This window comes from Prosopis cineraria, unplaced genomic scaffold (assembly GCF_029017545.1).
Source record: "Prosopis cineraria cultivar Desert tree isolate PC_DT_omini unplaced genomic scaffold, ASM2901754v1 PC3, whole genome shotgun sequence".
NCBI classification, from domain to species: Eukaryota; Viridiplantae; Streptophyta; class Magnoliopsida; order Fabales; family Fabaceae; genus Prosopis; species Prosopis cineraria.
In genome coordinates, this window is record NW_026555334.1 from 23,608,635 (window position 1) to 23,623,594 (window position 14,960).

Sequence of the window (14,960 nt, forward strand, 5' to 3'; positions counted from 1 at the left end):
CTCTACTCTTCTTCTTAGGCGAACTCCCGCCTCTCATGATCGTACAATGCATATATTATGCGATATTTTGAGGCATGCCATCACTCAATATCAAGCATGCACAAACACATCATCGTACACGAAAAATCACATCAACAAATACAATTCAATTATTGAACTCCTGATATTTATTGAACTCTTCAACTTTACTTTTTATTAAACTCCATAATATATAAATCATTGAACTTTTCTAATTCACAAGCGTTTTACCCTATCACCATTCACATCATTGGACTCTAAATAAAAACAAATCATTGAACTTCAATTTAATCATTTAACTCACAATTTACATCATTGAACTCCCCATTAAAAAAGTCATTACACTCCATGTTTTCATAATCATTGTACCTCACCCATTGGCAATCATTGAAATCTAAAATTTTAAAATTATTAAACTATATTAAATCACCACTTCATAGTGGACTCTTCAAACAAAACAAGCCACATTTACATTATAATCAAATCTCACATAATTCAATTATCAAATATCGATCAATAAACTAATTAATATACAAAAGTATAAGATAAAATTTCTCTGGTTACCTTAAAGCTTTGACTCAAAGGTTTTACCCCTTTAATATTCATCCCAAGCTTCCAAGAAGCTTGTATGGTGCTAAAGATAGTAACTTTACAAGCATTTACAATGCAAATCATCAATATCCACATTTGAGCTAATTTTTACTAATAATTTAACACTTCTTAATTCTTAAGATTCATTCTTGACTCACATAAAAGTACCCATAAGGTTTCTTAACTTTCTTTAACCCTCATTAACATCATTGAGCTCTTTAATGGTCATTAATGGAACCACATTGTTTTCAACTAATACATTTATGGTGAAATTCGCATATTAAATGCTCTCCAACTATCAATCATAATAAATTTATAAATATTAAGTTTTATTAGCTTAATCTACTTCCATTAAATCTATTTAGGTCAATAGGTTCAGACCCATAGCCTATATAGATCGAAAACCATCATTATCAACCAACCCTGACTTTCAATACTAAGAAAATGGAAGAAGGAAGAAGAATTTAGATATAAGAAGCTTACTTTTAATGTTTATAGGCTTCAAATTACTCCAAATGTTCAGATTCCTCAAGCCCTAGCAGAGCTCTCCAACTATTCTCTTGTATTTCTTCGTTCCTCCTCTCTTTTCTACTTCATTTCGTGATCTTATGACAGTAAAAATGTGACCACGCACTGCAACGAATACACTATGCACTGTGGAACATGGCATAGAGAGCATCTCCCTAGGAATGTTACCACACATGCACTATGGTGACTTATCCACAAGCCGTGATGTGTGACACAGAACCTCTCTTTTCAAAATTTCTTCCTCTGTTTATTTTCGGGTGACTCGATTCTCCTTCAGACCTGTGTTTAAGGTAGAAAATCACAATCAAACATGTCCGTTAAGTCTCTTTGGCCACACACCTCACTAATATATTTAATTAATCTAATTAGGCTTAATTAATCTGGTTTAAAATTGAGGATGTTACAAAAAATGTCTTCTTTAACAAGTCCTCATCCTTTATTTTCTCACCACATAATTTCAATTGAGAACTTATTTTAAAAACTATTGAATTATATTCATTTACAGTTTTAAAATCTTGCAACCTCAAATGCGTCCATTCATATCGACCTTTAGGTAAAATTACCGTTTTTTGGTGGTCATACCTTTCTTTTAAGTTAATTCACAATTCTAGTAGATCTTTTACTGTAAGGTACTCAGCTTTTGGCCTTTCATGAAGATGATGACAAAGGAATATCATCGCCTTTGCCTTATCTTGACTACTTGCTTATTTTTCTAGTGAAATTGCATTTCTTATACCTTGCGCGTCTAGATGAATTTCAACATTTAACAGTCATGACAAATAATTATTTCCCATAATATCAAGAGTTCTAAATTCAAGTTTGATAAGATTTTTTATGATTCAAACTAAAATAATAATAGCAATTAAAATTATGACAAAATTAATAAATAAATCATAATAAATAAATATTATAGTAAAAAAAATCATTCACACACATATGTTAAAATGATAAATAACCGTAAATAGATTATAAAGTATAATTTATAATGAAGCATAATATGAAGAGGCGCAATATAAAGAAACACAAATATAAATAACCAAACTTACTAAACAAATAAAGCATAATAAAGATCAATAAAATTTAATAAAGCAAATAAATTGATGGATAAAGAAAACAATTCATATGATGTTAACAAATAAAATAAATTATATTAACAATATAAATTGATCAACACACACACACATAAAACAAACACAAAATGTATAATATGTATATACATTATTAATTTAATGGAGGACTAAAATAATAATAAACAAAGAATAATAAAGCAATAAATGATGATGATGATAACATCAAATACATAAATATAAGGAAAAAAAATAAGTATATCAATCTTTATAAAAATATAAAATATAAAATAATAAAAATAAAATAATGGAATGGTAAATGAGACTTGATTAAATTAAATCACTAATCACATGGTTATTTTCAAATAAACAAAATGAAGAAATGTAAAATTACTTTGTAACTAAGAAAATGAAATGATAGGAAAATAAAAAAATAAAATATAAAAACAACATAATCATGAATGTTAATAGAACAATAATATAAGATATAATTATATATATAATATAAGAATACATTAATCTAACTAAAAGATCATACCTTATTTTCAGAATCAATTCATGCTGATAATGTGTTGTAAAATATTTTTACTATGAAGAGTAAAGAAAAATAAGACAATATAAGAAATGGAGAAAAAATAATTGAAAAAAATTCTTATTCACTAACATACATATATTTTGGACATGACCTCTATTTATAGGTCTTCAACCATTCAAGTTTCATCCTAATGTTACAAAGATATAAAGAGGCATATAATGGTGCACTATGAAACATTTAAAGGTTATAAGCTAATAAGATCAAAAAATTCTTTTCAAGTCATTTATAAGGACATTAAGGATAAAAAAATCTTAAAAGCTATGAGTCATAGACACATATAACATAATATTTATAATACAATGAAAATTGAATGCCAGTTAACTGTTAAACAATGCATCAGTGTAAAAATAATGTGCGTGCTATTGTCTTATGGTCGTACCAAGGGTTCTAAACTTCTTCAATAAGGATAGTTATTAAATAATTTATATTTAAAATATAACAAAGATGTAGAATATTAAATCAATACATAAAAAAAAAAAATTACTTAGCCATCCTACTTTATTTTATACTTTAATTTTAATTTAAGAGGAGTGTTTACCTTTTATTTTCAACTTAAAAAAGATGTAACGAAGTTTTTTTTGGTAAGATCACTGAAAATCTACTATAAAACTAATATTAAAATTGCATCTCTTACGGCTGTTTTTGGCCAGCAAAACATTTTATCTTATCAACAAAAGATGAATGCATTGCTGCAGTATTCATCCCTTCGGTATTATAAAGCAGTTTTTTATAAGTATCAACTATCAAGTTTAACGCTATCAGTTGTTTTAAGTTTTTAAAATTCATTCATGATAAAAGATGTAATTAATATATTTTCTCTTAAATGTCTTTAATTAGTCATACAGTTATTGATTTTTTTAACTGAGACAATGTATTAAATAAATATAAACAAGGAAAATAATATTTAGTAAAAGAGTCTCTATTTTCTTTCTCGAAACTTCAATTTCTAGTCGAAGTTCTAGGTCAGTCGATTAAGGAAATACATACGTTCCCAAAAATAACATTATAGGTGCAACGTAAATATCTATAACATCTCGTACAGGGATATATGCAATGGTGGAGCTTTATATAAATGAAGGTAGGCAAATGTACCTTACTTGAAAAAATTATACTATAATGAGTATTGAATTTTAATTATTCTACCCCTCTCTTTTATATTTTGCAATCTTTTTTTAATATTTTAAATATTAAATTTATTTTGATACTTTCTTTAAATTTGAATCCAAATTTTTTAACTTATAAACTCAAAATCTATCTATTAATATAATAAATCTATATAATTGATTTTTCAATTACTAAATTATAAATTTTTTTTAGAGAAAATTACTTCTCTAACTCACGATCCTAGATTCGCTACTCAACGTGAGGATATGAAGAGAATTGGCAAGACAGGAGTAAAAGTACGTAGTAAGAGGGCTGAATTTGAGCTAAAACCCAGACCTTACTAATTTATCAGAATGTAAACTAGTTAAAAATGTTTTCATCGGATCGATTAGAAGAAGAAAAAGTCAAAAAGAATGCACCGCGGACTAATGTAATTTCAACCAAAATGCAAGGACCAAATCGTCGATTCAAAGTTAGGCAAGTGGACGGCGTTTCGTGATGCCCCTATATGATCAGATGCGAGCATCATGAGCCAGCCCCGCCTTCCTGTTCTTCCTCAACGCACCCCACAGTAGCGAGCAATGTTTTGAAACTCAGACCGGATATCGAATCGGAAAGGGTAGCGGGTCACGGTTCTCACGGTTCAATCGGTTGGACCGGCGGTCGAACCGGTAACATAAAAATTAAATAAAAAATAATATTTATATGCATATATATATATATAAGACATTGGTTTGACAAAAAAAAAAACAATAATATATCAAGCAACACCACAAATTCACATTGCATAACATGTTCTAATTGCTCAAAATCTTAAACAATGACATCACGAATTCAAAATATAGTCTCAAACATGTTTTAATTGCTCAAAGTCTCAAATAAAGATACCACAAATTCAAAATATATGTCTCAAACATATCATTGCAAAGTTCACAATATCATAACTCATAAGTTTAAATTTTCATGGCTTATCAAATATTGGGGGATCTTGGTTAATCCAAGCATGTGCAGGCTCAAAGGCATCAACATCTTCACTAAAGCTATCAACATCCTCTTGAGAAAATAATTGTAAATCAAGTCCACCAATAGCTTCACCATGTGTCACGTTGCCTCTTTGCTCATTATCTTCACAAACAAACATTCAATGTATATAATCAAATTAATGACAGTCACATGATAAGTGATAAAAAAAGTGAAAACATTAAGTAAAAAATACCAAACCTTCCTCATCCTCTTGATGAATGATAGCTTTTGGTAGCACAGTGTCATCATAAATGAGATCTTGTTCTATATTATCAATATTGAGCAAAGAACAATCATCTTCTTCCATTATCCAATAATCAATTTGATCAATACTTTCATAATCAACAGGGTCCAAAGTTTTCTTCTTGTTAGCAACTCTAATAAAAACACACGATAGTAATAAAGTATAAGGATTCATGTAACTTATTTTTTATAACTACAAATGAAAGCAAAATTTTGAATAATTTACCTATTCCTTAATCGAAAATTGTAATGAATATAGACAAGATCATTCAATCTTTCATGCTCCAACTTATTCCTTTTCTTGGAGTGTATTCTTTCAAAGATACTCCAGTTCCTTTCACAGCCCGAGGAAGATGCAGTTTGGCCTAATATCTTAACAGTCAAGTCTTTAACATTTGGACAGCTGCTCCCAAAATGCTTCCACTATTCATCTATCATGAGAAAAAATAAGTCATTAGAATATATTTTAAAGATAAAAACAATAAATATCAAAGATAAAAGTATACCAGGTCGCATGGTTTTTGCAGATTCCATAGCCAGTGGATGACTAAAGCTTCCACACCTTTCTTGCTATTGTGTGCCTTCTAACAAAAACTTGGTCTTATTAGAAGAAATTTTTCTATCTATCACATTAAGATATCCTTGCATAACCTCTAGCTTTCTAGAAAAATTTTCCTTATCATAAAGGAAAGCAGGATTAAAGAGATATGCTGCTGCATGAAGATTTTGTCGAAGTTGAGAATCCCACCTTCTCTTAATAATACTTGTGTAAGGCTTGTACAAGGATTTTTTGTGCCTAAAAGTATTCTTTATAGCTCTTTTTGCTCTGTACATGCCGTCATAAACATAGCCAAGTGAAGGCCGGTCATCAGAATCAACAATTCTCAACAATCTCACAAGTGGTTTTACAATTTCAACAACAATTTTACAAGTATTCCAAAACTGATTGTCCAATACAATCATTGTCACATCCTTTGCCTTTGAATCCTTGTAATATCTAGATTCTATAAATGTCTTGCTTGTTATCAAAGCTTGAATATCATGCTTGTGCTCATAGATACTTTTCAAGGCAATGAAAGTAGTGGCAAACCGTGTTGCACCAGGCCAGATGATTTCTGTCCAACCTTCTCTTTTTCTTAACCAAGCTAGCAAAAAGACATGGTTGTAAATGAATTTCGAAACCATGGATGCACGTGTTGCTAAGCTACTAACAATCTCCATTTTGCCAATATCTAATAAAATCAAATTTAAGCAATGGGCAGCACAAGGAGACCAGAAAATAGAAGGAAACTTATCATTTAACAACCTTCCAGCAGCTTTATAATTAGCTGCATTATCAGTTACCAAGTGGACAATATTGTCCGCACCAGCAAAAGCAACCATATCCATGAATAAGTTGCAAAGATTTTGAGCATCCTTAACAATATCCAATGCATCAACAGATTTAATGAAAACCATTCCTCTAGGGCAATAAACAAGAAATTAATCAACTGTCTATTTCTTTGATCTTGCCAACCATCAGCCATTATTGTACATCCAGTCTCAGCCCAAAAGCTTCTACATTCATCAACTAATAATTGCACCTCCTTTTTCATGTCTTGTAATAATTTGGTTCTCACAGCATGGTAAGTTGGTCCTTTATAACCAGGGCCAATAGTTGAAATAGCATCTATCATGGGCTGATAGTAAACAGAATTTACAGCATTCATAGGAATGCAACAATCATACAACCACCTAACCACAGCTAAATCCGCTCTATGCAAAGCTTCTTTACCTGCAAATGCACTTTGAATTCCTGGCTGTGCTCCCGAGCTTGTCCTTGGGGCAAAGAATTTGTCTCCAGCTGTAGATGCCTTTCTTTTGGCTAGTTGAGAGGAACTTAAAGGAATTATTTCTTGCACAATTCCATCATCCACTTCCAATGGATTGTCCTCTTCTTTTCTCAATTTCTTAGCTGGTCTCTTTTGATCAATTTCTTTCAAGTTTTCCTCCAATCGATAGCGAACATCATGTGGTACACTTTTACAACTAGTTGCATCTCCTTTTTTTCCAGCAAGGTGTTGTTTCATTCTGTGTATTCCACCACCACCAAATTCCTTTCCACAATATAGGCATCTTAAGCGAGGCTTGCCACCTTTTTCATTTGGTATTGCAGTACAATGCTCCCATGTAGGATCTGACTTAGCTCTAACAGATTGTGTAGATGCAGTACTAGATATTTGTTCAGATGACATTTTCTAAATTTAAATTGAAAGCACAGATAAAATGTGAAAAATAGAGAGGAATTAGATCATATTCAGAATTCCATATCAATAAATAACAAAGTAATGAAAAATAAAGCAAACAAGCTGCCTGGAGTCCTGGACGAATTGTGCATACATACTACTCATTATACAAATTACAAACTCAAATACATAGATAGAACATATAAGCTAAAAATTGAACCTGGAAGGAGAGCAGAGCACACCGAGAATCAAACAAGTTAGAGCAAAATGAGAATCACAGAGAGGAAGAGGCACGAGCTAGAGCTGGGAGGAGCTGGAGGCAACTCGAGTGGAGGGCTGGAAGCAGAGGCAGAGGCACGAGCTCAGAGTGGCGAGCGAGACGAGAATGGCTGACAATGGCGATGAAAAATCTGGGTCTGCGCTGAGAATGGCAAGCAAGATGTGAGAAGGATATGAATCAAAATTTTGAATTTTAAGCTTGATTAGTTGATCATTGAAGATGAGAAATAGAGAAAGGCGAGAGAGAGACCAGACTCACCAGATTGGAGGAAAACGAGTTTTGAGCTCTGGCCTCTGAGACTGAGTCTGAGGCCGAGCACCACAGTGGTGAAGTGAAAATGAAGTCGTGATAAATCACAGATGAATGCGATGGTCGGCGAGCTACAAAATGAAAGTGCTTCGTGGACCGCCAGGTGAAGAGAGCAGCAGAGAGTATTTGATTATTCCTCCTCACTTTACTGATCACCCTGATCCGAGATGGCGAGAGTGAGCTCGCGTTTGTTCGTCTATGGAGTCTGGAGTCTACCAAAACCAGAGGTGCGAGAGGCGAGACGGCGTGACAAAGAGGTGAGACGGTGTGACAGAGGGAGAGAGCAGCCAGTGCCTGTGCTTCAGCCTTCAGAGTTGAGACTTGAGAGTTCAGACTTTAGACTTCAATTCGGTCTCGGTGGCGACGTGGCGCAGAAGTAGAAGTGCAGAATCGTAGAAGCCCTTAAGTAATTTTTTTTTATTTTTTAAATTGACCCGGATTGACCCATGTTGAACCGGACCCGGGTTCCGGGTCAACTCCGGTTCAATGAAAACCGGACGGTTCTTTCCGGGTCAATCCGGTTCAATAGCTTGAGTGGTTCAATTGGTTGAACCAGACTGTTTCAGTCATCGGGTGACGGTTGGATCGGTCGGACCGTCCGGTTCGGTCCGGGTTTAACATCATTGGTAGTGAGGAGTCAGAGGCAGACCATTTTACGAAGACTTTCTCTCTCCAAGGCCCAAAAACAAGTAAGCAACTTTCATTTCATGTCTCTTTGAGCTGAGAACGTCGTGTACAGCTTCGTCTGTCACACCCCATTTTCTTCTCCCTCTCTCACTCGTAGCTTCTTGAGATCCCGCGTTTATTCCTTTTGCTTCATTCCTTCTGTTTGTTGCTTCCTTAAAAGTTCGTCTCCTTTTTCTGTCTTTTTTCTCTCTGACTGAGGAAGCTTCATTTTGTCGCCCATACCTGAAATACACCAGGATATCGTTGTCTCGGGTATTGTATTTCAATTCTCATGTTTCTGACTTTCGATCTCCTTTCATTTTTTCTTATCTTGAAAGATTCTAGTTTGCTTCGGTTTGCTCTTGAGAAGTTCTTTACACAGTCCTGGTGGTTATCGTCGTCGTTTCTGTTGAAATTGAAGCAAACCCAGATGAATTCTGTTGCCTTTTCTTGTGTTTTGTATCAACTTTACTGTGAAACAAACAGGGCATGATTCCGTTGACTTTTTATTTCATTTCTTTTTTCTTCCTTTCTTTGTTCTTTAAACAGAATTTTCTCGAGCAATTGGACAAGTCCTTGTTCTTCTATTCCGAGTTCTCTGTGTTGTCTATCTAAACCAATACTGCTAATTATCTCTAAATAGGCCTTGATTTGCTATCTCAAAATCTCATCTTTATAGATTCCTTTCTGCCGTCGTCTTCTTTTCTCACGGACCACTTTTTTTTTTTTTTTTTTGGTTTCCTTTTTTACGTCTTGCTTTTTTGTGTTTTTAGTAGTTTTTACAGCTTCGTTGGTCATTAAATTGGATCACTGTGCTCTATTTCCTGTCAATTGTCTCACTCTTATTGTGGAAATTCATCGGTTCGATGCATGCCAGTTCTTTTTCACATGAATTAGATATAATTTCAAAGAATAGTCTCCTCCCTCCTTCTCTGTTTGTGTGTGTGTGTGTGTGTGAAAGTTGTGTTGACTTACTTGACTTTCGTCAAAGCAAGAAGAAACGAAACTATTAAAACTGGGAGTTGTTATCTAATCTTTTTGATCCTCCTCCTCTGGGTTTGTCTGAATTCTTACTTCACCACCTTCTAGGCTTCGGAATTGGCTTTTTCCCCTTCGCTCTCTATTCCTGTGGGATGCAATTTTTTCCTTCTCTTTGCTCCTTTCAGAGGTCCATTGTACACGTAGAGTGTTAATTTCTCTTCGTTCTTTCAAAGTTAAAAGTGGACCTCTGTTTTCTGGAGTACTACTCATCTGGGTCCATTGGCGAGGAAAAATGGCAGCGAAGGAAGAAAAAAAAAAATCCACAAATGAATCTAACTGTTTGGCGGTTTGGTTTTTATCCTGCTTTTATCTTTTCTGATGCAATGTATTTTTAACATGTTTTGGCTTTTTCTGCTATCGCTCTCAATATACTTTGACTTTTTCCCCACCTCACTCTTTCTATTCGGACTATTATTTGACGGGTCTGAACAAAACAAGAAAAATAGTTGTTTGGTTCATTGTCTATTTAACTGAGTGCTTTCTTTGCTTTCTGATATAGCTGCACTTCAAGGTGTGTGAATGAAAATGTTGGAGAAGGTGGAAGAATTCAACATGGACAAAGTGATTGACGAGTTTGAGGAACTCACCAAGGATGCTGAAAGGGTTCAGAGGGAGACGCTTAGAAGGATCTTGGAAGACAGTGCTTCAGCTGAATACTTGCAGAATCTGGGTCTTCATGGAAGAACCGATCCTGTGAGTTTCAAGGCTCACGTCCCTCTGGTTACCCACAAGGAATTGAAGCCTTATATCATCAGAATCATTGACGGCGATGCCTCTTCCATTCTCACTGGAAAGCCAATCACAACAATGTCTTTAAGGTCAGGCTATTCCCCCCCCCCCCACCCTCAAACCATTTCAACGGCTATTAGTTGAGTAGAATCTTATAGAGATTCTCTTGCAGTTCTGGAACTACACAGGGGAAGCCAAAGTATGTACCCTGGAACGATGAATTATTTGAAACCACAATGCAGATATATCAGACGTCTTTTGCCTTTAGGAACAGGTATTCAAGTTTATTTTTCCCTCTGGCTTCATTTCTTTAGTATGAAAATATTTTCAGGAAAGGATTTTCTTGAAACAAGTGTTTAATAGAAAAAGTTTCTGCTTCCTTGACTTCCATAGTTGCTGCGAAGGTTGGACAAAATACTTTTTCTTCTCTTGTTGCTTCTCTTCACAAAGCTTTTCCTGGGAGCTGTATCTGACATAATCTTATTACGCAGAGAGTTCCGAATAAAAAATGGCAAAGCCTTGAGCTTTATATATATAGCAGCAAGCAGTTCAAAACAAAAGGTGGTCTGGCGGCTGGAACTGCCACAACCAATGTGTTCCGAAATGCGCAGTATAAACACGCAATGAAGGCACTTCAGTCCCACTGTTGCAGCCCAGATGAAGTAATATTTGGTCCAGATTTTCATCAATCATTGTATTGCCATCTGTTGTGTGGCTACTTTCCGTGAAGAGGTGCAGCTGGTGGCTTCTACATTTGCACATAGCATTGTCCATGCATTTAGAACCTTTGAGCAAGTTTGGGAAGAGCTCTGCAGTGACATCCGAGAAGGGGTCCTCACAAGCAGAGTCACCGTTCCATCCATTCGAATGGCCATGTCTAAACTTCTCAACCCAAACCCGGAGTTAGCTAACCTGATTGAAAAGAAATGTATCTGAGCAACTGGTCTGGGCTAATACCGGAGCTTTTCCCCAATACTAAGTACATTTATGGGATCATGACCGGGTCAATGGAGCCTTATTTGAAAAAGTTGAGGCACTATGCTGGGGAGCTGCTGTTGACTGCTGACTATGGGACTTCTGAAGGATGGATTGCAGCAAATGTGAACCCAAAACTACCCCCTGAATTGGCCACTTATGCGGTGCTTCCTCATATTGGTTACTTTGAATTCATCCCTCTCACTGAGCTGGAGCAAACCAAATTCCTCGGTGTTGATCTTCAACTGGTGGGCCTGACTGAGGTGAAGGTCGGTGAGGAGTATGAGATTGTTATCACCAATCCAGCAGGTACTGAATTTTTCTCTGGCTGTTTATTTCTTTAGGTGTTAAATCAGGATTAGGGAAACATTACATGCTTCCTTCATCTTGTAATGAATTAATTAATTTTTTGAGAATTTGACCTGGAAAATGAATCTCCTTCACATATTCTTTTAAAAACGTGTCCTGCTGGGATTTTATCTAATTTTCTTTCTTCTATTTTGTCTTTTCCCCATGGGTCCAAAGAAGTGGGTGATGCTTGTATTTATTACATGCCGTTCATGGGACCTACTGGGCTTGTTTTTCTCTTGCTGATTTGTATAGTTGTCTACCTAATCAGATGAATATGACACATAGCATAGTCTTGCAAGGCAGGTGTTTGTTAGTTATTGGCCACTAATGTTGGATTCGCATCTGCTGTGTCTCATGCAACAAGATTTTGTGCCTTGATCTTATCTTCTTGTTCATTTGAGCTTTTCACTTTCAGTATGGTGCAAGCCATTTTTGAACTCACTCTTTAGGCTTTAACTGCAGAAAAGGCACGCTTGCAGGATCCTCGCATATTCGTACTTCTTGATATATTTTTGCACGCTTTCTGGACACATAAGCTGAGTAATTTTACCAAACATGGCAGAGCAAGAGTGTGCTGAGGACTTGGTCTAAATCTTTAACGCCGCATCTCAATAGATATTAAGGAGATAATCTCTAACACTGCACCTTGAAAGGCATTAAAGATATATAATTTTTCAATATCGCACCCCATTTAATATTAAGGAAAATGATGTCATATAATCTTTTACTACAGTCCACAGATTGAACTCCTACCCTTATGATCATGCTTTTCGATCCAATCATAGATTTCCATTTACCACTGTACACATACATACATACATACATAAAATCTACATATATACGTACATACATAAAATCTCATATTTTCACCCATCTATTTGATCAAAAATCATTTTCATGTAACATTCACGAAATGTCATAAAGCATGCTTAACTTAAAACAATTTTATGCACTAGATAGTATACTTACACAAAGTTACAATAAATAGTAAAATAAAGAAAGTTATTCAGTTGTCTCAACCATTCTGTCATAAGATGTGGTATTTTCTCAATCACAACTCATCTCTATCAAGTTCTCTTCTTATTCTATGCGAGGATTATGCCAATCTACACACAATTGGCAAATTAGTCAATTGGTTCAATTGACCAAATACACTAAATTGCTACTAATAGCTATACTTAGCTCTTTAATTCTTTCCATCTAACTAATCTAATTTCATTCCCATTCAATTACCATTTTTAACCACTTCTCACAATCCTATATCACTCAAACACGATTTTCACTCTTATTTCCCTTTAGTTTAGGGCCAAATTAAGCTTACGGGTTTGAAGGCTTATCGTTCAACTCCAAACTAGCTAAAAACATCTAATTTAACTCTTGCGAACTTTTTTATTATTATCAAGCAAGAAACAAACCCTTTAAATTTCACTGGTTCAATTTCTCTATAACTCATACTAAGAGAAATTGTAGTAGAATAAAAAATAAGGGTTGTACAAAGCTTACGTGATAAGTTACTGATCAGAAGTGCCTTCCAATGCTCTAAAAATGCTTGCCCTAGCTGAACCTTTTCTTTTTTCCATTCCCTCTCATGTTTTCTTTGTTTTCCTCTTTGCCTTCATGTAACATCTTGAATTTCAATCCAAGAAACTAGTTGCTAATCAGGGATAAATTAGTAATTAGTGGATTGATTATGGTTTGAATGTCGTGTTGATTTTTTGTGATGCTTGGATATTTTGTTAATAGGATTGAAGGGTAGAACGACAATCCGAGGCATAATGTGCGAGCACAAGTGAGATTAACCTCACTGTGCCACGTGCTGTGGCATATTGTGCAAAAATCACTTAAAGTTGATGTGATCAGCTCATGAAATTAGAAGGGAGAAGTGTGAAAGACACGTATGAGGAGGTGGAGAAGTTTGGCTTTGTTAGGGCTTGCAATGTCTGGAGCTCAAGAATTTGCTTTAATTAGTGACTTGTTAGGTAAGTATTGCGTAGCCCTACCTTTTATTTTCACCCCATTTTCATTGAATTTTATTGGTTGAGAAATTGAATCATGAAGTTCTAAGTTGTTGGAATCTAAAAGAAGTGTCAAAATAGGGCTATTAAATACGAAACTAAGGTTTTGTGACTAGTATAGAGTTGAATGGTTAATTTTTAAAGTTTAGGCTCATTTAGCCTAAGAACCTTAAGTAAAATGGCAAAATTGATTGAATAAATGAGTTAGGAAGTTGTTATGGTTATTTGAATAGCCTATAGGATTGATGACTATAGATAGTGGACTTGTGAATCTAGAAGGTATTAATTGGACCGTTTTATGTGTTAAGGGATTCAGATTAACTGAATTAATACCTATGTTGAATGTTGAGAATTGATTGAGGGATATTGTATTGTATAGATTAAGCACCTATGACATCGCTTATGGGAATTTATACGCTGGGGAATCCATAATGATTGGTCACCCTTAGTAGTGAGGGTTAAAGGTAATTAGAATAACCTTTTTATTTGTTTGTTTGTGAAATTATTTACAATTATTTTTATATAATTATATGTATTGTGTTGTGAACTAATAGAGTCGTAACGTTGTGAAAGAATATACATGCAGGTATATGAGTATTAATTGAAATGAATTTGAGGTGACATGCATTGACATGCATCGTATCCATGAGTATACCCTGGATTATGGTAGGGGTACGTGGCCCTACTTTGCGGAGGTTCAGGAAGTTTTGATGATCCAAAGTATAAAGCTTAACTCCGTCATGACAGACCTAGGATATGGAATGATCCATAAGGTTATCCTAAACTAAGGTAAGGGGTCATGGTCCTACTTATATAAGGTTAGGAAGTCTTGATGATCTAGAGTGTAGAGTTTAACTCTACCATGACAGATCTAGGATACCACCCATATATGAAGAGGATTATTTGATCTGAGCAGTGGTATAATAGGCCCTGTTCCATGTAACTGAAAGTCCTAGTTCGAGCATAGAGATTACTCCTATAGTGAAACTAGGAATGTATGAGCATAAGCATAATGAGATTGATGAGAATGAATTCTTGTATATGCATATGATATTGTTTTTATTGAGACACATTCTACCTTATCTCTTGTTTATGGATTTGCTTACTAACTAGTAATTGGAGTTACCTATGAGTTATTGGGACATATGTCACACTTCGTTACTTATGTATATATGTGAAGAGAGCAAGAGGAGGTCAGAA

General features: G+C 34.7%; 2 protein-coding genes and 1 pseudogene across 5 annotated transcripts in view; 2 read left to right on the forward strand and 1 right to left on the reverse strand.

Annotated features, from left to right (window-relative positions):
- Window positions 1-4,864: 4,864 nt before the first annotated feature.
- LOC129305454 (uncharacterized) lies at window positions 4,865-7,403 on the reverse strand. The gene is made up of 5 exons (XM_054945482.1): window positions 6,753-7,403; window positions 5,821-6,585; window positions 5,396-5,592; window positions 5,125-5,303; window positions 4,865-5,028 (listed from the first exon to the last, which is right to left on the reverse strand). Exons 1-5 carry the CDS (start codon window positions 7,401-7,403, stop codon window positions 4,865-4,867), a joined length of 1,956 nt encoding a protein of 651 aa, XP_054801457.1.
- A 1,300-nt stretch (window positions 7,404-8,703) lies between these two features.
- On the forward strand, window positions 8,704-13,399 carry LOC129306031 (jasmonoyl--L-amino acid synthetase JAR6-like; annotated as a pseudogene).
- Window positions 13,400-13,543: 144 nt separating this feature from the next.
- Window positions 13,544-14,960, forward strand: part of LOC129306029 (protein ACCELERATED CELL DEATH 6-like) — a 71,659-nt gene continuing 70,242 nt past the window's right edge. Inside the window, exons 1-3 of one of the 4 annotated variants that reach the window (XM_054946333.1) lie at window positions 13,544-13,724; window positions 14,140-14,224; window positions 14,334-14,549. The gene's annotated coding sequence lies outside the window, so the exon portion shown is untranslated. Of the gene's footprint in view, window positions 13,725-14,139; window positions 14,550-14,960 lie in introns of all 4 variants that reach the window. The other 3 variants (XM_054946332.1, XM_054946336.1, XM_054946334.1) reach the window with 3 other exon arrangements.